The sequence below is a fragment of the Solanum pennellii genome, chromosome 7 (genome assembly GCF_001406875.1).
Source record: "Solanum pennellii chromosome 7, SPENNV200".
In the NCBI taxonomy this organism is placed as follows: domain Eukaryota; kingdom Viridiplantae; phylum Streptophyta; class Magnoliopsida; order Solanales; family Solanaceae; genus Solanum; species Solanum pennellii.
This window is the reverse complement of record NC_028643.1, coordinates 4,299,794-4,325,116: the sequence shown is the minus strand read 5'-3', so window position 1 is coordinate 4,325,116 and position 25,323 is coordinate 4,299,794. Positions and strand designations below refer to the sequence as shown.

Sequence of the window (25,323 nt, the reverse complement as noted above, 5' to 3'; positions counted from 1 at the left end):
ATTTAAGAAAAAGACTAAATATAGTTTTGAGGAAATTACGCGAATAAATAAACACTTTAGTTAATTAACTAATATAATTATAATTTTTATTAATTACTATTTACAATTTAATTTTAGCTATAATTATGTGTGCATCTCTCCTCTCTTCCTCTCTCTCATCTCTCTCCTCTTATATGCATGTACAAAAACAAATTATATATATATATATATATATATATATATATATATATAATTATACGACAGATATACAAATACAATTCGCCTCTCTCATCTCTCTATCGTATCTCGCTGGCCTCTATCCTTTGTCTTACAATCTCGCTTATCTCTATCCTTTCTCTCCTAATCTCGCTCACATGTATACCAGTGACACATATATAATAAGTCGACGAATACACGTATACAATTCAATAATTATAATATATAACTATGAATAAAAATTAACAAACTATAATTATAGCCTAATTATGATTATTTTAGTGGCTATTTGCGAAATTTCGATTTTTTAACTTTACTTAATTATTATTCAACTCTATTGTCCAATTTTACCGATTACTAAATACCGGCGGCAATTTTATAGTCATTGACGGAAGTTGAAATACCGGCGGCAATTTCATTATTGAATTGGATAGCCATTGACGGAAGTTGAAGAAGAGCAGAGTCTTATCAATCATCCTATAAATTGCTGATAGGTTTCACCAGAAGAGGTATTTCATATACTACTTCGAATTTTTCCTCCATTAATTTTTGTTCCTGCTCCGTTTCAGACTCAATTCGACCAATTTTTAACTGATACAGAAAAATTGTTGAATGAAGAGTGTAATTATATCTACACATTTTATATATTTTTCTGTTAGTGTTTTGATTTTGCTAATCAAGTCTTCATTTTATGGGTAGATTTTGTAGAAATTGGGGGAAAATGTTAATTGAGGGTATATTTGATAAGTTCAGTAAAATTGATAAGATAGTATAATGGAGGATTTGCAGCCAAGGGTGTTGCGTAGTGGTCAATGAAGTGAGTTGAGAATCATCTTAGGTTCATATTCCAGCAGAGTCTCATTTGTCCTAGCTTTGTTGGACAAGAGGTACTTGTTGCTTGTGTGAGGTGACAGATATACCGTGGAATTAGTCCTCATGTGTGAAAGTTGGATATGCATATATATCTTTGCTATTTAATACAGATCTGGTTTTCGAATGTTTAGAGGAAACTTCTCATATTTTTTTATTATTTTGTGTTTTAAGAATTGAAGGGGGAATGGAAACAAGGGAGATAAATAATGTATACAAACATTAGCAAAAAGATAATTCCAAATCTGTGCTTGAGATGATGATGCAAGATTAGGATTTTTGGTTATCAAACTTGTCTGGATTGTAGCTAAAAAGAAGAAGAGGAGGAAATTCAATAATGGCCCAAGTTGAGTTCTTGTTCCACCTTACTTTGTAGGTAATTTAATGATGACCACATAACTTGTATGTTTATGAAGATGAAGTGCAGTTAATTTATCTATATGTTATATAAAAGAGCTATGTATATATTGCTTGTGCATTTTATACAGTTACTTTGTCAAGTTGCACAAGTCCTCTGTTTCAAAGAACTTGTGTTGTTTGGTTTGGTTACTCATCTTGAATGAAATAGTAAGATGATTGATTTGCTTTTGCTTTTTTGGTTAAATTGTTGTTTATAGAAATGTAGAAGCTACTAGATGCAATTTTTTAGATCTTAAAAAATAACAAGAAAGTTTGAGGAGGTGTGAATTGAAGTTTTATTTGCCAAGTGAAAAAATGACATTCATGTGGTAAAGAGCACTTCTTTTTGATAAACCTCTTAGTTGTTGTAAGCTTCATAAAGTTGAAATGACTCCGATTTGCAACATTTTCCACTTCTCCATGTACCTCTCCTTTTGTCTTTCCTTCTTCACTAGGCTGTCTTTTGCTTCTTTTTTTTTTTAATTATGTTATTATTTTCTTTTTCGAGTTTAGTTATGTTGTTTGGCGAAGATAAAGGGGAAAACAGGACTAGTTTTGGAGTTAATGCCAATGGTGAAGCTAACTTTGAGAACAATATAGAGAAAGAATATGAGTAGGTTACACAGAAGGAGCGAGTAAGTGGTTTTGCTGGATAAAATATAATGTTCTTTTATGTGATGGGTGTTTTTGTAATATTCACATATATGTGAAACTTCTATGTTATTGGCCTGATGATGAAAGAAAAACTTGTACTTTTTTTGAATTAGTTATAATTATAATTATGAACGGTTTTGCTTTTGTCCTCTGCCCTTATTTGCTGAACCTTTCGTGCAGGTTTATTTGCTTGAGTGAAGACCTTTTTGATATAAGAGATGTTATAGTACATGAGAACTTCCCTTCGTGTATGGTAAATGGTACCAGAAATTCTTGGTTCACTATTGCATCATTGTTCTAAGACCAAGGCATTCCATTATGGACTCTCTCTTCATGCAGCTGCAATCAAGTCAGGCTTACAGGGTGATGTTCTCATATCCAATCACATCCTCAACATGTATGCCAAGTGTGGAAATATTAACTTTGCCTGTCAGATTTTTAATGAGATGTCCAAAAGAAATCTCGTTACCTGGTCGGCCATGATCGCTGGTTATGATCAAGATGGGAAACACCTTATGGCTATCAGCCTCTACTCCCAAATGCCACTAGAGCCCAATGAATTTGTCCTTGCTAGTGCTCTTAGCTCATGTGCTAACCTCTTGGCCTTGAAACTTGGTAGACAAATACATTCCCAGTCTATCAAATTAGGGTGTTCGTCCATTTCGTTTGTGTCCAACTCTCTGATTTCAATGTACATGAAAAATGGTCAATGTAGTGATGCTCTATCAGTTTTTGCATTGACACCTAGTCTTACTGATGTCTCTTACAACACAATCATAATGGGTTTGGTAGAAAGTAATCAAAGAGAGAAAGCATTTGAAGTCTACAGAAGTATGTGCCAACAAGGGTTGGTTCCGGACCGCTTTACCTTTGTCGGCTTATTGGGAACCTGCAATACTGCACATGATTTGGGGAAAGGAATGCAATTGCATAGCCAAACAATCAAGCTCAAACTTGATGGGACTGCCTTTATAGGCAATATAATAATGACAATGTACTCAAATTTGAACTTGCTAAATGAAGCTGACAAAATTTTCAGATCAATCAAAGAGAAAGATGTCATTTCATGGAATACTCTTATTGCTGCTTGTTCTCGTTGTGATGATCATTCTAAGGCCTTGGTTGTTTTTAGAGAGATGGTGGAATATTTTGATGGAGGGCCTGATGAGTTTACCTTTGCTAGTCTGCTTTCTGCATGTGCTGGCATGGGTTCGCTGCAATTTGGGCGGCAAATACATGCTCATCTTATTAGAAAAAGCTCAAGTGTGGATATTGGTGTTGTCAATGCCCTTGTCAACATGTATGCTAAATGTGGCTGTATCCAGTATGCTTATACAACTTTTAGGCTAATGAATTTTCGTAACCTTGTCTCATGGAATAGTGTCATTGCTGCATTTGCTAACCATGGCCATGGGAAAAAAGTTACGAAATTATTCAAGGAGATGATGAGTGATGGTTTAAAGCCTGATTCTGTCACATTTCTTGGACTTTTAATCGCTTGCAATCATGCAGGGCTTGTAGATGAGGGCCTATATTACTTCAATACTATGAATGAGATTTATGGGGTTACTCCCGACATTGAACATTTCTCTTGCCTCATTGATTTACTAGGACGAGCTGGGAGACTGAAAGATGCTGAAGAACACATGCAAAGGTACCCCTTTGGGAATGATTCAGTTGTTTTAGGTTGCTTACTTTCAGCTTGTCGGCTGCATGGTGATGTTGTAATTGGGGAAAGAATGGCTAAGAAGCTCCTACAGCTTCAACCAGTTTCTACTTCGCCTTATGTTTTGTTATCAAACTTATATGCTTCAGACGAGAAGTGGGATAGTGTAGCAGAGGCAAGAAAAATGCTGAAGAGTTGTGGTTTAAAGAAGGAGGCTGGTCATAGTCTTATTGAAGTGAAGGGATCTGTTGAGAAGTTCACAATTGGCAATTTTGCGAACTCGAGGATCGAGGAAATCGTTAATGTGCTTGGAACTTTAGGCTGTGGATGGGATGAAGAAATTATTCTCCTTGATTCAGCATAGGAAAGGCAGATCTGATCCTCCTAGCTTCAGCACTCTTGCGGACATTAAGCTCGGCACGTACGAAGGGTTTCTGAACTGACAGATTTTACTGAACTAACAAAGGTGTGGACTTATCTTTTCAATCTGCTTCTTCCAAACTGTTTTTGGTGTTTTAAAATTTGATCCTTGGAGATGAATGTTGTTGTGTCTTCCTTCATGATGTAATCGGACGGTTTGGTTATTTAGCTGTTGTTCTTGATATTTAGCTAAGAGTTTATATGTTTAGGGTGACAGGTTGAGTTTTGTGACTGCACTCACCCTATGCATTGGTAACAGCTGAGAGTTTGTTGCCCTCAATTCTTTAGGGATGAATTTGGAATTTCGATCCCCACTTACTGAAATTCACCTCTTAAAGGTGCATAAGAAATTTCTAAATTCTTTGACCTGTGTCTGATTTGGTTATACGAGCAGCTATACTCTCTAATTTCATATACACACTTGTATTCTCTTCATGTTTTTGCCATCACATGACTTCTTCCAGCATCTAAAAAGCCGATACTTTTTTTGTCAGAGAAAATCTTTTATTACCTGATATCCTTCCCTCGTTGGCTCTGTTTTGTTCTTTCAAAGTGTATGTCTTTTATTATATAGATAAAGACAAGTATTAGAGCCTCACTCTGTTTTGCAGATACATATGTCACCACTCATGGAAGTACATTATCCATAAGCATCAGCAGATCATTAAATACGAAACATATTGTGTTGTTCAAAGAGAGTCTGCAGCAACAAGCTGCGAAAAGTCGATCCCCATACACTATACTTGGAAGTTACAAAGTGAAGTTGCAGTGGTGCCTCTCTAGCCATGGGTGTTTGGCTAAGAGAATCTTCAGTGATTATAAGAGTTACATCAAAGCTGTAAATTTTTGGTGAAACATTCTTTAAATACCAGTCTGCATTGATGGGAAATGATACAATACGTTTCCAAGGCTGATATCAGCTAATATGGATCCCCTGTTGTTTTTCATGTTGCACAAATGTGAAATAAGAAAATTCTGTGGTTTCTCTTACTATGCGCAGTCTCTAGTTTCTCTTAAGAAAATCAGTATTGGTACAAACAATAATCAATGTTTAAGGGAAATTCAGAATACCCAAAAACAATTTTACTTCCTCTAATGTACAAGCATCTGTTTGTTTCACTGCAAACAAGCAGAGCCCAGCTAAATATTAAAATTCTATACCAGCTTAAAGCTAGCAGAGGCTCATCCTCCGATAAAAAGTATACAGCCACAATATCATTTTCATATATTTACAACTTTGTTCCATCCGCCACTACACTCACTCTCTATTACAGCTTAAACAATACAAGAACACAAAAGTAACCATTCTGATTGGAAATGATAGCAGTATATTATGTAAATGTATCCTCTCGATCTGCCTCAGCAGTATCACCTTCCTCCATATTACTGAATTCCAGGAAATGTGTCGGTCTGTGATCCTCATTGTAGTACTCACGAGGTGTTCCTAGCTTCACTCCATATTTCATGCTAACAGTGTGTTTCACTCCCATGAAGTTGTAATTCCAAGGTCCATTATCAGGTACCTGCACCAAAATATATCAATTTAGATTCGGATCTAGTTTGGAGAAAGCATATCGCAAACATGCAGGGAAACACTGATGCAGCAATAAAAAATCCAACCAAATAATTTTTCTTGCATACTTACCATATAAAAGCCAAGGAATCGGTCACTCAACAGCATCTGGACCTTCTCGTAATGGGTTGGCAGGTAACCATGAGGGTTACTTCCTGTATCCTTGTTAGCACGTCCCCATTCATACCCGGTTGGCGTCAACTTATACGCAGTTAATGAACAAGACCCTGGCGTGAAACTGCATGTCAATATAATACACTTCTCTCCGTCCCAGTGTTTGTTGTTCTCCAGGACCCGAGCATGTGAAGTCACATCCTGTTATTCAGAATAATTCACACATCAGAAGAGCCGTGCATAGAGGAAATAGACAAACCTAACCAGATGCCAGGAATAACTCAGTAGAAGTTGACCTGTGGCGATAACTGAGGAAGCTCATTTGGTTGTGTATGCATCCATCCCAACGGCTCCAAGTCAGTGAGAAAATCATGCTCAGGAAGACCAGAAGGTAGATGCACCTGCTGATGTGTGCCCCACTGTGGAGGCATTGCAATACACCGGATTTCTTTCACCTGAGGATTATCTGGTGGACTTACACCATATAAGTAACCAGCAATTTGTGTCCGCAGATCAGCAATGCAGATGAACTTCTTCAGTATATTTTTTGGCATGATGTAAGTATATCCAGTCTCCTGAACAAGTTGTCAAAATCGGAATGTTAGAAGAATAATTTTTTTTTTGTTAACTACAATGATTCTAGGTAGAAAGTGATAAAAAGGTATAGTATCTAGTTGAGCAAAAGAAGGCGACAAAATGAGCACCTTTATATCCTCTGAATTTACATATATGTGGTTCACACGGAGATAGAGATTTGTAGCAGAAATTGCTCTGACACGCCAATCTGTTTTAGAGCCAAAGGCAGCTTGTTCATAGGGACTTGTTGTAGTAACAATCAACTCATCACCATGGACATTAGTTGTCTTTGTCGTAACAGCAGTCAGTTGACTTGCTTCCTTCGCCTGAAAGGGTATGTACATCAGCAACAGCAAATCTAAAACAAAACACTACTTCGCCAAGTACTAGAGGGACCAAAAGCATTACCTGTTTCTCAATCTCAGCTATCTGTTGGCGCTGCTGTGATGGAGGAGTTATCTCAGCTCCAAGTATAATATCACGGATCTCAGACACTGTCAATGCTGATGTGTTCACATTGTTCTTTTTTGCATAGTCTGAGAGAATGAGATCTCGAAGCGCTACCTCAACCTGAAACCATGCACAACAATCCAGAATTAGAAATACGTCAACCAAATCAAAATCAAAAACCTAACAGGTGCACTACCAAACAAAACAAAAAGAGAGATTCTCCTTGTGAAGAGCGCTCATAAAGCCACTGACAAGAATTCCTTTCACAATATCAAGGTATGGCAAATACCAGATGAAGCATAGGTACATTGACTAAAGCATACCTTCATCCACTGGTCATCTGTAAGTGAAGGCCAGATGTGGTGAGGCTCAGTAATGATAGACTTGTCAGGCTTGAGTAACATCTTAGCCTTCTCATTGTTCACATGGAGCGCACGCAGAATGAGGATGAGCCTGGAGAATGCTGTATAAGATGAGATACTCTTCAACCAATCATCATATATGTTGAACAGAACCATTTGTGGCTCTGTAGCCTTCAGTATCAGATCACCAAATTTCTCTATCTTCAAACAAGCCTGGAATGGTAATTGCAGCTCACTTCCTTTGATAACAATATTTGGAAAATCGAGCAAGTGGACCTCCAATGGATCAAGCATTCCCTTCCGAGTCACAATAATTTGCTTTGGTTGTTCTTCAACAGGCAAAGACCTAACAAGCGCAGCCACTTCTTCGGCTGTTTTCCACTTCGCCAGTTGGCCAAGACGCTTTTGCCCTGCCCACACACTTGTGTGAATGACCTGTAAATGAAAAGAACAGGACACATTAGCTACTGAACAATGGAGTTCTCCCAAAGAGTTCATGAGAAAATTATAGTCGAACTGCACTTACCTTCAAAAACAGTTGACCTGTCCTGGGATTGAAAATGAAAATTGCACCATTTATGGGCTTTGTTGTCAGATTTCCCTCGAAGGTCTTGTGGATGGTCACACGGTACACATTTGTGTCATCAACAAACCAGATGATTTGATTGCTGAATATCTCTCCATAGTTCTGAGATGATAAATATGGTTCTGTGGGCTCTGAAGAATACAGTTGCAACCCTTTCCTTATGCGTTCCCTCAGCACATAGAGCGCAGGATTTGACTGCATAATGGAACATAAGGATGTTAAGAAACTCAGTTGTAACACATACTGTGCATATGCACCACTGTACGAAAATAATGGATGATTTTGAAGGGAGAGATACCTTCATAATCTTGTTCATGGCTTGGGCAAGCAATGGTTTTGAACCAGGAAACCAGTTTCCAAAGGCGGAATGCAAGTTGTAAGCAAGGTCAAGTCCAATCATAACGCCTGAAAAAAGAACAAGTAACTAAAACTTGTCTGACAAAGGGAATGAATTCGATTGATCAACAAATGCACATGTCACATACCAGTAGGCGATGGATAAATAGACATATTGTCCGTTGTGTAATCCATGAACTTTGCTCGTGTATAACGCTCAATATCATGAGAATCATAGTCACCCCACCGAAGCTGCACATCTATCCAGTATTTGTTGCTAGCTTTCTGGTCAAACACATCCTTTGATTCAGCCACAAGACTAGGTTTTGACATTGGCCATCTATGCGCAGCAAAGAGAAGGATGTCAGCACACGAGCTATTCATTTTGTAACTCTTTCTTGGATGAATCGTTTCCTTCTGTACAGTTTCAATTTCCAATGCATCCAACTCTTGATCCAAAACTTGGCAGAGATCCATGACAACACTCTCATGGATCTTCTGCCACAAATGTGCACGGAATATCTGTATTAAAGATATCTTCAGAGTTGGAATCTTCCCGTGCATAAATATCCCAGTCAGATCCAGTTGTACTTGGAAACCAACATAGACATTTGCCCTATTTATGGTTGGTGACCACCAAAGTGTAAACCTACGATTTGGAATTTGATTAAGCCCAGATCGTTGAGCATTAGTCAGTTTCTTGTACTTCATGGATTCCTCAAAACCTGAAGCTTTCTCCCAGAAAAGTCCCTCCCATGTAGGGAAACTGAATATCAAAAGGAAAAAGGAACTGAGTTAGCAAAACCGGAATCAAGGAACTTGTGCAAAACTGAGACAAAATAACCCACTTCAGAGAGTAAAAGCATACCACCACCTCATCACCACCACCACCCCCAAAAAAAAATTCCTTGAATCACTCTTGAAAGTAAAAAAGAGTAAAATTGCTAGCCATGCAGGCTGTACCAGATAATGACAGCACAACACCTTAAACCATTGCCACATTGTTCGAGCCTTCTATTTATTGTTAATTCCAAGACTAATAAGACATAACATAACAAGCAGGAAACGAAAACCCTAACTGAATAGGAGAGCATAAGGCACAGAGACTGCTGTGCTGTACTATCAATATGTGAAACCAGCAAGATAAATGAAATGCAAAGAGCGGTGAGGAAGAGAGCATACTATGTTCCTTTGAATAATGTATGCTCCAGAATTCCTTCAACTCCTCCAAGAGCTTGAATAACATCAGTACGATAATTATTCAGGTTCCATAGCTTCCCATCATGCCTCTGGTGTGTCCACCAGAACGGATTCTGCTTAAGAACTTGGTACTGCTTAAAATCTGTTCTTACTCTCCATCCTTTGTCATATGCAAGGGTGTGGCGATCCTTCTGGAACAATGTATTGATTCGAGGTATTCCACGATCCCACGAGTCCTAATGGATCACAAGAGGCAAGTTAACAAAATGAGCAAATAACCAATTGCTCAAAATAGCATGAAAGCTGTTAATACACACACACACACACCAAAAAAAAGCAAGAATGTGTTGGGCATGATTTCAGCATCTCCCACTAGCTCTGGTATTTTTTTTTTCTTTTTGAGCAATAACTAAAGGAAATAAAAAATGTCACAAACAACTTGATTTCGACTCCGTGTGAAAACAGTTAAAAAGAGAGTAGACAGAGAGAATGGGCACAAAATATCATCTCTCACCAGCTTGTGTTCTGTTTTTTTCCCCTGTTGGGAGTCTCAAAAGCCATACAAAATTATTACAAACAATGTGATTTTGGCTTGGCCTGTAAACCACTTAAGAGAGAGTACGGCAGAGGTTGTAGACAATCCTACTTATCCAAATGACAAAGAGAGTTATCAACGTAGAAAAGAAAGGAAACTCACTTCCAAATCTTCAAGAGTCAAGCGCCTATTCTGTGCCTGGGCTTCCTGCCTTTTCAAAGCATACTCGGCCCAAACTCTCTGAGAGTCTATAAACTCACTTTCCCAAGGCTGTCAAGGAGTAATAAATTGGTATTAGCTAATAAGTTAGACGGACAAAAGAATAAGTCAGCCAGCATCAAAACTCACCTGTATGTACCGGTACAGATTTGGGATCAATTGGTCCTCTTCATGGCTCATTCCACTTCTGAAATGTGTGACACCAACATCTGTTTGCTGACTATACCTAAGATCACTCTGGGGGATCAATATGTGACCCATTGACAACATTCCAAGCCCTCCAATTTCCTTTGGTGTGTAGAAAATAACAGGAGGAAACCTAAAACATATTCATCAAATAAAATATAATTACTGAAAGTTTAGCTAGCTAATTCCAGACACAAGGTCAAACATAATTCAACAACTAACCTGCTAGGCATTTTTGAGTTCAGACCAATCTTAATACGAGTTTGTATCTTGTTTTCACATTTGACCAGCAGGTCCAGCAACTCTTGTGTATGCACTGTTGCTTCACGGAAATATGTCATGAGGCCTACAAGAACGAACCAGAAACCTCAGTTGCAAGGACCAACTAGCAAGACCAAAGTTCATGCAGGAATAATTCTTAGAACAAGATGTTACCAATAAGAGCAGTGTTCCATTTGTTAACGATCTTTGTGAATGTTGTAGAGCCAGAGGACATAAGGATCTGCCTAACACGATTCTCAAACACCTTCATGTGTTCATCATCTACACGCAAGAAGGCAACAGCCGTGCGTTCCTTAGTCTGCTCGTTTTGCAAATTCCAGACTCCGTCTCTTGTATTGCTGAATGCCTCTTGGGTCATTCTAATCTTAGGCAGTATCCGAACTTCAAACCCACACCTAAACAAGCATATCAACATAAGCTCATTCAACGTAAGTAGATAACAGAGACCACAATAAAAGAGTAAGCCATAAACCACTCTAATCCAGACATGCTAAACAAAACAGTTTCCTAAAAGATTTGGCATATAGAATCATCCAGTCCCATTGCCACCACCCAAAGAATATATTTAAGCAACCTACAGGATTCTCGGTAGTAGACATCACCATCCGAAAGCAATAACAGAAAACAAACAGAAAGAGGCACATACATGCTGAAGAGCAAGTTCGGATTATCTTTGCTATAAACAGAGACAAAGCTATTTTCCCACTCCAAAGTAGTGATACTTCTAGGCAGTCGATTCTTCATGTCCCAGAAGACACTTCTCCCAAGATTAACTGAAATGTGAATTAACCAAAATGGAAGTCAAGTTCCATAGTAACATGAAAATAAATCAACACTCATTAATATTTACCCGTAAACACTAACTACACAAATTCAAAATTAAGGAACATGGAAAAAACTAAATAACAATTACCATCATGCTTCATGAGCCTCATTCTTGCATCCCTTGGCCAGCATTTCTTGTTGTTATAACCAACCATATTTTCATTGTTGGGATCAGGATGCTCAGTAAGATATCTTTGGATAAGGTCCCGAGCCTCTTCATGAGTGAAGCGAAATAATATATGCACCTTGTCAATGTATCGAGAGTACAACCGGATTGGATGCCTTGTTTCCACTCTAGAATCACTATAGGTAATGAACTCATTAGGCATCTGTGGTGGACCCGCAATTTCACTTGCTCGAGTTAAACCAAGGAGCAAAAGATCCAACACAAGTCCATAGTACTGTACAACAAATGAAGCAAACTGAAGGCCCCGTATCAGCCCGTATGAATTTGTATGGCTCATATCTTTGTAAGACAGCACGACATTGTTTTTTGCAGTGACATAATCAGCAATATTGTGGTCGAGCACCAAACGCAGAAGCCTACAAGAAAATAAAAAGTAGGTTAAAACAAATACCATAAAACCCATTATCAAATTTAAATACCAATAGCTCCAATGACAAACCTGTTCAGCATGGTCAAGTCGATCTTTTCAAAGAACTTCTCAAACTTGGTCTGCAGCATCACCACACACTGTCCTTCACTAGTGTCCCATACTCCTTGCAAATTGTTTATGCCTTGACACCATTTGTACACCAACAGAGGTGGTGGCTCTGAGTCGGCAGGCTTAATCCAATTTGGGAAGAGATGACGCTTATCACCTTCATACCATAGGTACTGATCCAGATATGCATCAGTAATCTTCTCAAGTGGCTCAATCTCATAAACTGGAATGAGGTAGCTGTACAAGTCCATAAACTCAATACCAACCTGTGAAATGCAATCATCAGTACCTTCTGTCAGAAAGCTATTCTCACAAAAAACTACCAAACTAATTCTGGAGGGCTCAGTTTAGCAACATCCAGAAAAATATTAGAGCATGAATCTAGAATTTGTTCAAACTAAACCCGAAATCAATCAACTAACGTCTGTTTGAATTCAATTCACATTTAATCCCTAATCCCTAGTGAGAATAAAAGGAAACAGAACCTCAATGTATCCAAAACTTATAAATGATATCATTGACCTAGGGTTTTTTACATGATACTTGACCAATTGGGACCGGTTGTAAGATTGGAGCATGCCTCATTCTTGATTTAGGATATTTGGATAAAGTGAATCCTAAGATCTGAACTTTCTCAACATAGGATGGTGCAAAAAGATCATAATTAGTACAACCAGATCAGCATATTAACACTCAAAAGATATCTTTCAAATGGTGAAACTTACTTCTTTGAAGGCACGCTGAGTAAGCAGATGACGCTTAATTCGTGATAAAGCTTCATGAGGATTATCATAAGCTTGCTCAATGAGACCCAACTCTTCCCTTTGCTGCTGGTTCAACCTCACAGCCACACTGTAAGATTCTTTCAGTCTCTCAAGTGCAAGGATTAGTAGCTTTGTGTCATGCTTGTATGACAACGGAGGGAATGGTATAGGAGAAAACTTCCTCGACTCCAACCAATGCACAGTGGTAGTATATATGGCTACTGCTTCTTCTGGAGTAACATATGGTCCGTCTTTCAAGTAGTTATGTTGTCGCTCCTGTCAATTGCAAGAAAACGACAAAGGAGCATGAATTACCCCAAGCTTTCACCAATAAGGAAATGTAATAAGAGGGAAAACCGAAAACGATTTTTTGAGTTAAAAATAACCACAGATAATAACAGCAGTTATTACCTGTTCAGCCTTCAGCCAAAGGCGAGTCAATCTTCCAAGGTTTTTCCGGCACACTGTCTTGTCAACAGTTGCTCCTCTTCTTATACGTTCACGGTTGTAGTGAGCAACATTTGTCCACCAATCAGCTTTGGATTTGACATAGCGGAGAATCATGTTTTCAATAGGAACAGGCAAACCGGGGACCTAATAAACAAATAGCCAAAAAAGCAACTGAATGACTTGTCTTACGCAAAACTCATTGTTGTGGAGAGGGGGAAAAGGATGGGAATAATACCTTCCAAGGAATATTTGCCTTCCAACAACGCCATGCTTCACTAAGATGCTGTAAGATGGTTCTTGCTTTATTTTGCTTGATCCCCTCTGCAGTAAATAACCACTATATTAGTCAAAAGCATTGGTTGAGTAACTGAATGAAATAGAAGCATCCCAAAAGAGACGGACAAGCAACAATAGAAAAGTGTTACCTGGCATAGCATCAAGGACATCATGCATTACTGCAGCACGGAGTTCCAAATCGAAATGGCTTTCAACACGTTGCTTTGTGACAGTCTTGGCCACCCCCTTTGAATGGCGACCCTCAAATTGCCTTGCCAGTAGATTTCCTAACCAACGTTCCAAAAGAGGTACTATACCCCGAAGAAAGAATAACCACACCCTCCACATAGGTGCCCAGAAACCACAACCAGGACCTTTTCCAACTGGCCCGGTATTAAATCGATAATAGATCAAATGTTTCAGATCCTTGCACATCCGAATCTGCCTCATAAGCCTGTACTTGTAACGATACATACCCGTCAACTGACCAACATGCGAGAAAATGTATTGCAAGCCATCTGCCAGCTGAAACGCATCAACATTTCCCAGACGAAACTGGACATTGGCATCAACAACAAGCTTTGTCAAACGCAGAATTTCACGACACAGGTGGAAAGCATTTCCAAACCGCGATTTCTTACGCTCCTTGGTAGTTAGTGTCTTAACAGGCTTCAAATTAAAATTGTAATCAAGATGAAGATAGTTCAGGTTCTTCCTATGGATCAAGAGATTCAGCATATTATATCCCTGCTTACAAACTTGAAGACCAGCCTCTGCCCAATCAAGTTCTGTGGTTTGGAAAAATTTTGTGGCTTGAAGTGAGCGAAAGAGGTGCTTCTTCTTCTGGGCCTTGGGGGGTCTGTGATGCAACTCGTTCAATACAAAACATTTCAACAACTTCTGATAACTGACGCGAACCTTGACAGGATATGATGGAGGACTGGAGGAAACAAAATAGATAGTTAATACATTTGAAGTATTAAGGATTAACTTACCATGACAAACAAGATAAGCAAAAGAAAAGATGAAAGCATACCAGTGCTCCTTAAACCAATCAGAAACAAGGGGAATATCTTCTGCACGTCTTGTTCGACCAGATCTCATGTTAAATGGGCGTGGGGCAAACAATAGGGAGATACCAGCAGCAGTAGTATCAGTATAGATTGGAGTCTCTGTCAGCAACGGCTCCACACCCTCAGGTAAGGCGAAATCATCATCGTCGTCGTCATCAGAAACTTTCTTCTCTCTTCGGTCCTTGGTGACTATGGGATGTATCAGCGGATCATAATAAAAAGCAGGTAGATCAGGATCCTCTGTTTTTATGTACATGATCATCGGAGTGTGATATATGCCAAGCCTGACCTTTCTTGGCCTGTTGTTATAGAGATGAGGGAAGGCAATTCTGTACTCTGTCCTAAGTGGTGACCTGATGATCAATTTGTTGATATCATTGAACTCGTTCCAGTCTTCGTCTCCTTTCTCCATGTCACGATATAAAGGTTCGAACTTTGGACCACCTGCAGAATAAAAGCTTCTTAGTGAAGGGAATCTACCAACGGATCAACATGTGCCGTGAAAAATAATTACCCTCTCTAATCCAGGAAAAAGGGATAGAACAATAGATATTAGAAGGAAACCGTGTTCAAATGTGACACACTACCTATTTACTACCTAAATTAGAAGAGGAAAGCCAAATATGCAGGGCTATCACGGAAATACCCCACCAAATAATGAACATATGGGAGAACTCAGAATTATCATAATTTTTAGGTTCCTGAACTACCAATCACACAGGTATACCTTCTGGATAAGGTTATGCAGGAAATAGGCAGAATAAAGAAAATCTAGAATTCCATCAGAGGATAATCTTTCAGCGAGGCAGAGCTAAAGTTCAGACCACCAGCATTTCCTCGACAGACAAATTAGCTAAGAACTCAGAAGATAGAAAAAAGAGAACTAAGGACTAGTTGAGAATATTTCTTACCAGGTATGCACATGTTCAATGCTTTAGCAGTGAAAAAAGACTCCATATCAAACAAGTAGAAGTAATTGCGATCAGTCAGGTCTGAAAGAAGCTGTCCAGCCAGTCGGTGAAGTGTTGCCATTATAGGGAGGGACAAATGCCACCTGCGGTAACTAGGACCATTAATAAGCTTTGTTTTCACCAGTGGCTTATGGTCATAAAACCAGTTATAAACCGCAGAATCCTCTTCTTCATCCAACTCCAACTGGATTGGCTCCAAAGGATCAACATCCAAAAGATTATCAGCATAATCTAACGGTGGTTCCTCATCGTCAAAGGGAGGAAAACGCATTCTCTTGAAATGTCGCCGGTCTCTCTTCTCCCTTCTCATCATGATCCACATTGTGCCCCACTGGAATATTTCATAATTATGAATCAGTCTAACCATATATAACTCAGTGTAGTTGGAAACAAAACCAAAGCAAAGCAAAGTTGGCATACCTGAGCCAGATATATAGGTTCAACAACCCATGGAATCTCGTTAACGAATGTAATAGCACCAGTAATATGGTACAGGATTTTTACATCTCGAACCTATTAAATAAAAAAGTATTTTAGAACAAACTGAAGATTTGACTAGTAACAAGACAAAGCACAGTCAGAATAGAATAATTAAAAAGGTTATAAGTAGTACCTGCTCCCACGGCATAGGCATGTTCTCAAGGAGTTTGTAAACAGCATGTGGTACAAATTTAAGAGCTCCGAGATACACACGTTTATCATGACGATATTTTTTTGAAGACATATCCCCATGGTCCCTGTAATATGTATATGCTCAATGAGCAAACCAGAGCAGAAGTACAACAAAATCACATATTTATAAAGCTGAGGAAACATTATCACCCAAATCATGATTTATTCTTTTTAATGGTTCGCCAGAGTTACGATTTCCCAAGTACAAGTGATGTTGAGACAGTGGAAGAAAGCAGTTTTTCTATGCTGACATCAGAACTTTAAGGAGATCAAAGATATAGAGCAAAAGAACTTGAATTGAAGAGCTACACATTCTGAGATAAGACGTTCTTTTTTCTTTCATTTCTCTTCTTAATAATATTTGACAGTCCCCGTCCCTGCATTATTACAAGGTTCTACATTCCAGGTGTTCATTAAATTCAATTGCGCACATATTGTAACAACAAAGTTGGTCATGAGGCCCCACCAAATATCAGAACTCAAGAAACCACATTGTAAACGCCAATTTACCATACTTTCATATACCCACTATTTAAACAAAGAAGACTTTCAATTAGAAGCATCAAAGCTCAAGTTAATTGTGAAAATGTACGCCACTTCCCAAACTAGTGCTCTCGTACACAACCAACTACTGTTCCCCGTAAAAAATAAGCACTTAGATTCCACGTAACAAAACCCTTGGTTTACTCCCAAACTTCCCCAAACCTACAGCTTCGACAATTTCACTACAGGTATTTCTTAGAAAGCTCACACTCTAATGCTATCAATAAACTAAACAAAAAAAAAACTACAAATAGATTTGGAGCAATTCTAACAAACCATGTACTGTAATCTGAAAAAACCTCAGTCATACACAATTGCAAGAAAAATCCCAGCCTATTACCTAGTTAATTAAACCACAACGTCTCTCCTAAATACATTAGCACGATCTCAAAATCTGATAATACACACCAACTAATGCATTTATTCAAATTACCTAAAAAACTAAACTAAACCCAACAAATAGATTACCTGCATTTTATGATGTTATACACCTAAAAATGCACAATTTAAGAATTGCAAAGAATAAATACCTAATAATCTTCCGAACATGTTCCGGAGGCATGTCCTCCTTTTGCGTCTCCACAAATCCAAACTTCCGCTTATCACTATACCGCTTAGAGTTAAGCTGCATCCATTTCCTAGCTTTCTCTTCAAGCTGAGCTTCAGTCGGCAAAACAGTATAAGATGGAGGTGGTAAAGGCGGTCCAGCACCACTAGCTCCCCCACCACTTGTTCCAGGAGGCATCATAGGCTGTCCTGAACTCGTACCAGGTGGCGGAGGCATCATAGGTGGCTGCATCATCGACGGCGGCGGCGGCGGTCCTCCGCTAGTACCTGGTGGTGCTATGTTACTATTGTTCCACATATCTTGTCCGTTTCCACTCCACATAACTTCGTTAGAAGTCAAAATCTCAACCTACATAAGAGCGAAGAAGTACAAAAACCCTAACTGAACTACAAAACCTCAATAAACGTTTGAACGTAAAATGTCTCCAGAGATTTGCGAATTGAGTTGTCGCCGGAGACCGACGGTGGTCCTGTGGCCGTGAAAAATGGATTCACGGAGGAGGCGACGGAGCGGTAGTAGAAGTGAAGTAGAGCAAAACTTGCTATAGGGCTTGGGTTGTGGGGTTTATAAAAAATCAGTGAAAGACCGACTCGAACAATTGTGTTGATGGGTGCGGGCGGGCCTGCGGGATACCGACTTCGACTGTCGATTAAAACCTAAATTAAGCTAATTAAATTATGATTTTACGTCTGCGTTAAATTTAAATGTTATAAATTATTTAATAAAAATAAAATATTTATTGATCAAAATGTTTTAAAGTTTTTTCACCTTCCACATTCATTGCAAGCTAAAGAGTACTTCTAAAGAAATTATACACGAATATAGAAAGTAAGACATTGAATTAGTTATTAATTTAATAAATACGTAATTAATATATTTATAAAGAAATTAGATAGTATAATCCTCGAATCCACTAAAATCCAATATTCTAAATTCTTTTTTTGACCACTCAGTGGTGCGTGAACGACAAACGCCACAGTAACTTTTTCACGAATGCCACGTAGGAAATGACATCTTAAAAATAGGTTATTGCTTTCTCTTTCAAACATTTCTTTCTTTTTTCCTTTTCAACTAGATCGTTGTACTCTCTAGTCCCGATTTACATCGTTCATGACCGCAATTCTTTTTGATCTTGTGAAGTGTTTGAGTTCGCATTTCACTCCATAGTTGTAAGTTTGTTGACTGATTTTCATTCTCTCTGTTTTGCAATTGTGTTTTTGATGTTTCATTTTTAATTTGATGTTTTAAGTTCACATTAGGGTTTATTACTATTGCAGAGGTCGTGGTGTGATTTTAGGAAGGATTTTGATTTTTTACATGCCTAATAATAATTTGTAGAAGTATTATGTATTCAATTACATTTGTCTTGAATATCTGTTGAACCTAGGTTTTTTTCGTATTTTTCATTTTTTATTTATTTTTTATCAATTGCGTTGAATTTCTTTCTTGTTAGTGGATTATATCATATTATTATAGAGGATTTTGTTGTATTCCATAAAGAATAAGTTTAAAATTAGATATTTTTTTTGTCGATTAGGGCTTTTTGTAAATTAGGGTTTTTTATATAGGGTTTTTTGTCATTTAGGATTTTTTGTCAATCATCTAAACGAATTTACATAACTTTGCAAGCATGGTAGGAATATGGCTTCAACAATTATTACACTTCAATTGCATTATGGTGGTTGTTTTTTATTTGAGTCTGAACTCAGGTATGCTAATGGAATTTTTGATCTTGAAAAACTTAGAATCGATATGGATAAACTTCATATTATGTTTTTTCATAAATTTGCGAGAGAATTGAGAGTTGACAAAATTGATACATTTGGGTGTAAAATTAACAAAAGAGGTGATTTTTATATGTTGAAAAGTGATGTTGATATGTTGAGATTTATTAACAACTTAAAGGGTGGGGACTTAGTTGATGTGTATATATATGGTACATCAAATTAGTACTCTTGTAATTGTTGAGGATCCTACTGAGATGCAAATAGCCAGATTGCTTACTCCCAAGAAAAGTAAGCCCCCACCTACTGCCCCCCCCCCAACCTACTGTTATAAATGTTAGGACTGATATGTCTTCCCTCAACTATCTGATAAAAATGATATAAATGTAAAAGATCAGCAACCTAGGATAAAGGATAAGAATAAGGAGACAAATGCTCCTGAGGATTCTTTAGAGGACTTAGATAAAGATGTAGGTCAAGGTCAAGATAATGACTTTTCTTCTTATCACCTTCAAACAACTGATGAATCTGATGTACATGTAGATGCTGAACAATCTGATTCTAAGTCACTTTATGATGTTTATGAGAACATTGATGACTTAAGTGACTTAAATATTGAGTTTGTTGAAGCTAGGCAGTCAAATATTTAAGAACAAGTTAATTAAAAAAATACTACTAGAATAAATGTAGATGAGATACCTTATAGTCCTGTAGATATAGATGCTGATTTTGAAGATATTTATAAGAATAAGAGGGGAAGATATGAAGGAAAATTGGGTATGGATGACTTGTATTTTTGTAGCTCAAATCCTGATAGTGATATTTATGAAAATGAAAGGGATCCTGTTGATTCTGATGAGGTTGTAGATCCACCACTTAGGAATTCAAGTATAAAGGTTTATTTTGACCCAACTGCAAAAAAAAAAAATCAGTTGTATATGATTTTTGTAAATAATTTCAGTTTAGGAAAGCACTACGACATATTTCATTCAAAAGGATGAACATTAAACTTAAACCTAATGACAAGTAAAGGATTAGGGCAAAGTGTCTTAAGAAGGGTTTTCTTTGACATATTCTTGAAAGTATTGAGGGTAAAACTATAAATTTCATTGTGAAGACATTTTCTTGCCCACAACTGTTTCAAAATAACAAAAAACTAGTTGTGTACTCCAAACTGAATTTGTAAGACTTACAAAGACAGAAACATGAGCGAACCTAGCATCAAACTAAATTAGATTCAAGGCTTGTATAAAAGGATTATGGATTGTATGTTTGTAAAACAAGTTGTAGAAGAGCAAAAATGAAAGTAATGAATGAGCATATGGGTGATTTCATAGAGGAATTTGCTAGATTGTATGACTATGTTAAGGAGCTGAAGTCTACAGATCCACGAATTATTGTGGTTGTTAAGAAATCCAAGAATACAATTCCTGGAAAAGAGGTATTCCAAGGGATTTATATTTTTCTTGGAGCATTAAAAAGTGATTGGATGGAGGGATGTAGAATGATAATTAATTTTGATGGTGCATTTTTGAAAGGTGTGTATAAAGGTGAACTGTTGTCTTGCATTTTCAAAGATGGAAATAATCAGATGTATCTTGTGGCATGAGCAATAGTAATAAAGAATCTAAGGACACATGGTCTTAATTTATCAAGTGCATCAAACATGATTTAGAACTGACACAAACTGAAGGTGAAGTTCTAACAGTTATGCGGTTATGCCTGATATGCAGAAGGTATGAGAACACTTTGTAGTCTTTTCTTTTTTTACTTTGCTATAGCAATTTCTATGTTACACTTATATTCCTATTATTTTTATTTGGCATGCCTTTTTTCTTTGATAGGGTCTTAACCTAGCACTTGTTGATTTATTGTCAAATTGTGAGATTAGATTGTGTGCTAGACATGTATGGACCAACTGAAAGAAGGTATGGAGTGGTGAAGAAAGGAGGAAAAAATTTTGGCAGGTTGCAAGGGCTCCATTCGAAGTTTATTTACAATCAAAACTTGATGAACTGAGTTCGTTGGGAGAAGGTATTATGAAAACTTTGTTAAAGTATAATAAAAGTGCATGGTATAAGGCATTATTCAAGGATCAAAGCAAGTGTAACATAATTGAGAATAATACCTATGAGACATTCAATAGTTGAATCTTGGCAGCTATATTCAAATCAATCATCACAATATTAGAGGAAATTAGAGCCAAAGTCATGAATAGAATGACTCAAATGAGGGAGTTTTCTGAAAAATGAAGAATTGATGTTGAGTCATTTGTTGATCACTGGTACAACAAGGAAACATATTTGAAGGCCTGTAGGCCTACAGTAAGTTCATTCAACCTATGACAAATATGAAGATGTGGTCCAAGAGTACAAGACCATTCATTGAGCCACCTGAAATCACTCATATGCCACGAAGACCAAGGAAAAAAAGGACTAAAGATAGTGATGAGCCTAATAAGAAGAAGTTTTGGAAAGGCTACAAAGAAGGGGAGAAAATGAAACGTTCTCTATGTAAAAATTTTGGACATAACAAGAAAGCATGTCCAGTTGCTGTAAGTTTTGCTTTAACTTCTTCAACTTTGTTAATTAAATTTATTTTTATCAATACTTCTTAATTCAATTTGACAAAAATTTGTATGTAGAAAAATGGCTATACTACTGGAGGTGGTTATACTGGTGGTGCTACTGCAACTTCTATAGGTGTAAGTGGCGGTGTAACTGGTGGTGCTAGAGGTGATAGTAGTGGTGCTACAGGTGAAAATGGTGGTGCAACTAAATCAGCAGCTTCTACAGGTGTAACTGGTGGAAGTGGTGGTTCAACTACTAATAGACCAGTCACTACTTCAACAACTTATGGAGGTGCAACTACTGCTACAACAACTGCTAGTAGAAGTGCAAGTGTTGCTTAACCAACAAGTCAATTTAGTACTCAGCAGTCAACAACTTGTGTTAGTGGCTCAAAGAAGAGTAGCAAATTAAAAGAGGTGGTGAAAATCCCATATACAAGAGGCCAAGAATAGAGAAGCCAACAACAACTGTTTTGTTGTGCTAATTGGAGCAAATGATAATGTGATCGAAAGGGTAAGTATTATCATTTAAGGACCTTTAGTTTGATTTTATAGAATCTCTAACTAATATTAGTATTATCTTGTAACAGTCTGGAACTACTGATAGAGAGTTACATTCTGCACCATTGAAGAGTTCAGTGCCTATCAATATCGATCTTGATTACAAACCCAATGGACTAAGGTGGAAGGTGAAACTACAATTACTCAAAGGCAGCTACAAGAACAAAGTTACAAATGAGCCACTCAGTCCACACCAATCACTCAATACACATAATGTTTCATAGAAAATACTCATGTTTTGCCTAGCTAAATTCTCAATTGTCTATGATACTTTCCACTATTAACTTAATTTTCAATTGTTGCGTTAACTTGTTATGACAAACAAGTTATTTTTGCTTAAGAATTTGCTGTGATAATTATAAGTCTTAATCTGGATACCATCATAGATTTTGTTACATTATCATAGTACTTAAATAAATAAATCATTGATACATCTTAAATACAAAATATAGAAACCAAATGACAACAATCACAACAACACTGATATCAATACTAATGCTCGAGCTCCAATGTCTTTCATGCCTTCCATGATCAACATTGTGATTGATTCTTCATTTAGTATTGTTCTTGGTATGTAGGATCAACCATATCAGCCTATCAAAAAAATTCACATCCATTACCATTTGAGTATTTCTGACAGCCCCAAAACATTCTTTCTGAATTTGTTGATGGTCTTGACATCTTAAGTTCATCATAGCCCATAATAGCAAAAACGAACAATCATTGTGAAGAACGAAAAAATTAACAAGTAAGAAAAATGCGAGAAAAATAAAATATAGACTGCGCCTGATCGATTGTGGAGAAGAAGAAATTCGGAGTAAAGAATTTTGGAGAGAGATAAAAGACTGAGAAAGAGAAGAAAATTTGGATATTTGAAGAAGAAATTAGAGGAATTTTGAGGAAGATGGGCAAAAGTGATTGTTATTGGTCTTTTAAAAGCATTTCACGCTCCTAAAATGGGTGTAATTCACGCACTTGAACTACTTTTGCCACATGAGATGACAGGTCAAAAAAGGGTTAAAAATATTGGGTTTCAGTGGATTTGAGGGTTCAGTTGGAAAAATCGGGAGTAGGAGGGCTCAGGTGACAAAAAGTGACAAGTACAAGGGTCTCTGAGACCGTTCCAATTCATATTAATATTGCTTAATGGATCAACCACAATAATCTTATAAGTTATACTTTTTAAGAGAAAAAATCTGAAATAAATTTGAACTATGATCAAAATTATTATAACAATCTCAAACTTTGGGCAGGACCTATTGTAACACTTCAAACTTCCAGAAAGGGCTAAAAGGGGAAATTTAGGCAAGTCCACGAATTCAAAATGGACCATGGACCCTTCACGGCATCCTAGACGGTCCGTGTAGGGGACCACATTCCGTTAAGAATGTCGTGAGTGACTAGGACACCATAGACGACTCGTGGTGACTTGGACGACCCGTCTAGGGGTCTGTACAAGTCACCCAGTCAAGGAGGTTGCACCTAAGTTGTAACACATTGGCCTTAGAAAGAGCTAAATTTAGAAAAACTAATTTGAAAAGAGTTAGTTGAGATTTATTCTAAGCTTAAGTTGTGAGTTTTGGGTCAACTCCAAACGATCATAACTTTCACTATAAAATGAGCTAGATGGCTCATAACATTTCAAATGAAAGGTCTTTAAATCCTCTTTTCAACGCCATCGAGTTTGCTAAATTCTGAGTTCAAATGGATAGATATGTCTTTTGAGTTAAGTCTGTCTAATTAAAAAATGTTTGCCCGAATGAATAAGGGGTATTTTGGACTTTTTCTTATCCCATATTCTTTAAACGTCTTTACTAATATTTTAGGGGTCTAAGATCACAATCCTAAAATACGCTTAAGATTTTGAGAGGAGTTAAAAAAGATTAAAAAGGAGAGGTTCAAGGAGTTCGTGAAGATTCTTGAGATTTGTCCAGGAATTTCGCCAAGGGTTTGATCCCTAATAGGTATGTAAGCTTCTACACTGATGAGTTCGTTCACCCACATGCTAATAATGATTTATATTATCGAGTTCATCATAAAGATTGAGAAATTTGAGTTTTTGATGAGTTTCTTGAAGTTATTGTTTCATTCTTTGCTAGGAGGTTTCGTTGAGTTCTTGTGATGAGGTCTTGTGTTTGAGTATTGTTTTTGAGTAATTTAGAGTGGATTTCGTTGTAATTATGTTTTGTCTAAGAATCTAAATGAGTTTGAGGAGATCGTTCGAATTCTAGGGGAGTTAAACATGAATTTGAAGCAAGAAAATTGTCAAAACCTAGGTATATATAGGGATGGGGCGTCGTGCCACTCAGTGCACTCCAAACTGTTAACAATGAATCTATAAGATCATTTTACTTAGGAGGCGTTTGACCATATGATACCATATCACTATATAAAATCGTGAGATGAAATTGACGTTTGGTCATGCAATACTATATCACGATATGAAATAGTGAGATGGAATCAACATTTGGACATGCGATTTTATATCATCTCATGATTTCATCTCATGAGATGGGATTTCATATTCTCCAAAAATCATGATATGAGAATTCCATATCATCATTTGAAAATTTTTAAATAAAAAATTGATCCACTAAATTTTATTTGTTAAAACAACTCACATTTGTAATTACTAACCATTTATTTCATATGTAAATAAAATTTATAATCACATTATTATTTTTTAAAATTTATTATTTTCACCACCATTTATTCACTTTAACTCACACCCGTCGATTAAAAATTTCTTCTCTTCATTAATTCCAATACCTAATTCATTATTCCTACAGTTCTATATTTATTACAACTCATAGTTATATCTATTTGAACAATAAAGCAGATCAAATTGATGAAATGAAAGATATAGATGCCTTTGTTCAATAACGTGAATATACAGGAAAAAAAATTCAATTATAAATCACAAGCAATAAATTCAGATTAAAGTAAAATTTTGAAAAGAGTAAAATGAACTAAAATAAAGACCACATTAAGAATAAGTTAGGTTGGATAGGCATAAACTTAATCTAATACATTAATTAT

The 25,323-nt window shown here is 37.0% G+C and overlaps 3 protein-coding genes across 5 annotated transcripts; 2 read left to right on the top strand and 1 right to left on the bottom strand.

Moving 5' to 3' along the window:
* Window positions 1-490: 490 nt before the first annotated feature.
* On the top strand, window positions 491-5,194 carry LOC107025353 (pentatricopeptide repeat-containing protein At4g33170-like). 3 transcript variants are annotated; one of them, XM_015226142.2, is made up of 4 exons: window positions 491-704; window positions 1,240-1,411; window positions 2,299-4,250; window positions 4,816-5,194. In XM_015226142.2, exon 3 carries the CDS (start codon window positions 2,376-2,378, stop codon window positions 4,146-4,148), a length of 1,773 nt encoding a protein of 590 aa, XP_015081628.1. In that variant the 5' UTR covers window positions 491-704; window positions 1,240-1,411; window positions 2,299-2,375; the 3' UTR covers window positions 4,149-4,250; window positions 4,816-5,194. The 3 variants fall into 3 exon arrangements, with proteins under 3 accessions (XP_015081628.1, XP_015081626.1, XP_015081627.1); XM_015226140.2 differs by having other exon boundaries at window positions 1,240-1,441; XM_015226141.2 differs by lacking the exon at window positions 1,240-1,411.
* A 78-nt stretch (window positions 5,195-5,272) lies between these two features.
* On the bottom strand, window positions 5,273-18,006 carry LOC107025352 (pre-mRNA-processing-splicing factor 8A). Its single transcript, XM_015226139.2, has 26 exons — window positions 17,393-18,006; window positions 16,261-16,384; window positions 16,068-16,160; window positions 15,588-15,978; window positions 14,640-15,120; window positions 13,753-14,543; window positions 13,563-13,648; window positions 13,289-13,471; window positions 12,839-13,153; window positions 12,075-12,379; window positions 11,537-11,991; window positions 11,270-11,396; window positions 10,777-11,018; window positions 10,564-10,687; window positions 10,285-10,474; window positions 10,099-10,206; window positions 9,384-9,637; window positions 8,351-8,967; window positions 8,164-8,270; window positions 7,806-8,060; window positions 7,241-7,714; window positions 6,876-7,037; window positions 6,596-6,793; window positions 6,188-6,466; window positions 5,850-6,092; window positions 5,273-5,727 (listed from the first exon to the last, which is right to left on the bottom strand). The coding sequence occupies exons 1-26, from the start codon at window positions 17,749-17,751 to the stop codon at window positions 5,536-5,538; spliced, it is 7,155 nt and encodes a 2,384-aa protein (XP_015081625.1). The 5' UTR covers window positions 17,752-18,006; the 3' UTR covers window positions 5,273-5,535.
* A 3,489-nt stretch (window positions 18,007-21,495) lies between these two features.
* On the top strand, window positions 21,496-22,065 carry LOC114077976 (uncharacterized transmembrane protein DDB_G0289901-like). Its single transcript, XM_027918426.1, has 2 exons — window positions 21,496-21,708; window positions 21,799-22,065. Exons 1-2 carry the CDS (start codon window positions 21,496-21,498, stop codon window positions 22,063-22,065), a joined length of 480 nt encoding a protein of 159 aa, XP_027774227.1.
* Window positions 22,066-25,323: the final 3,258 nt, after the last annotated feature.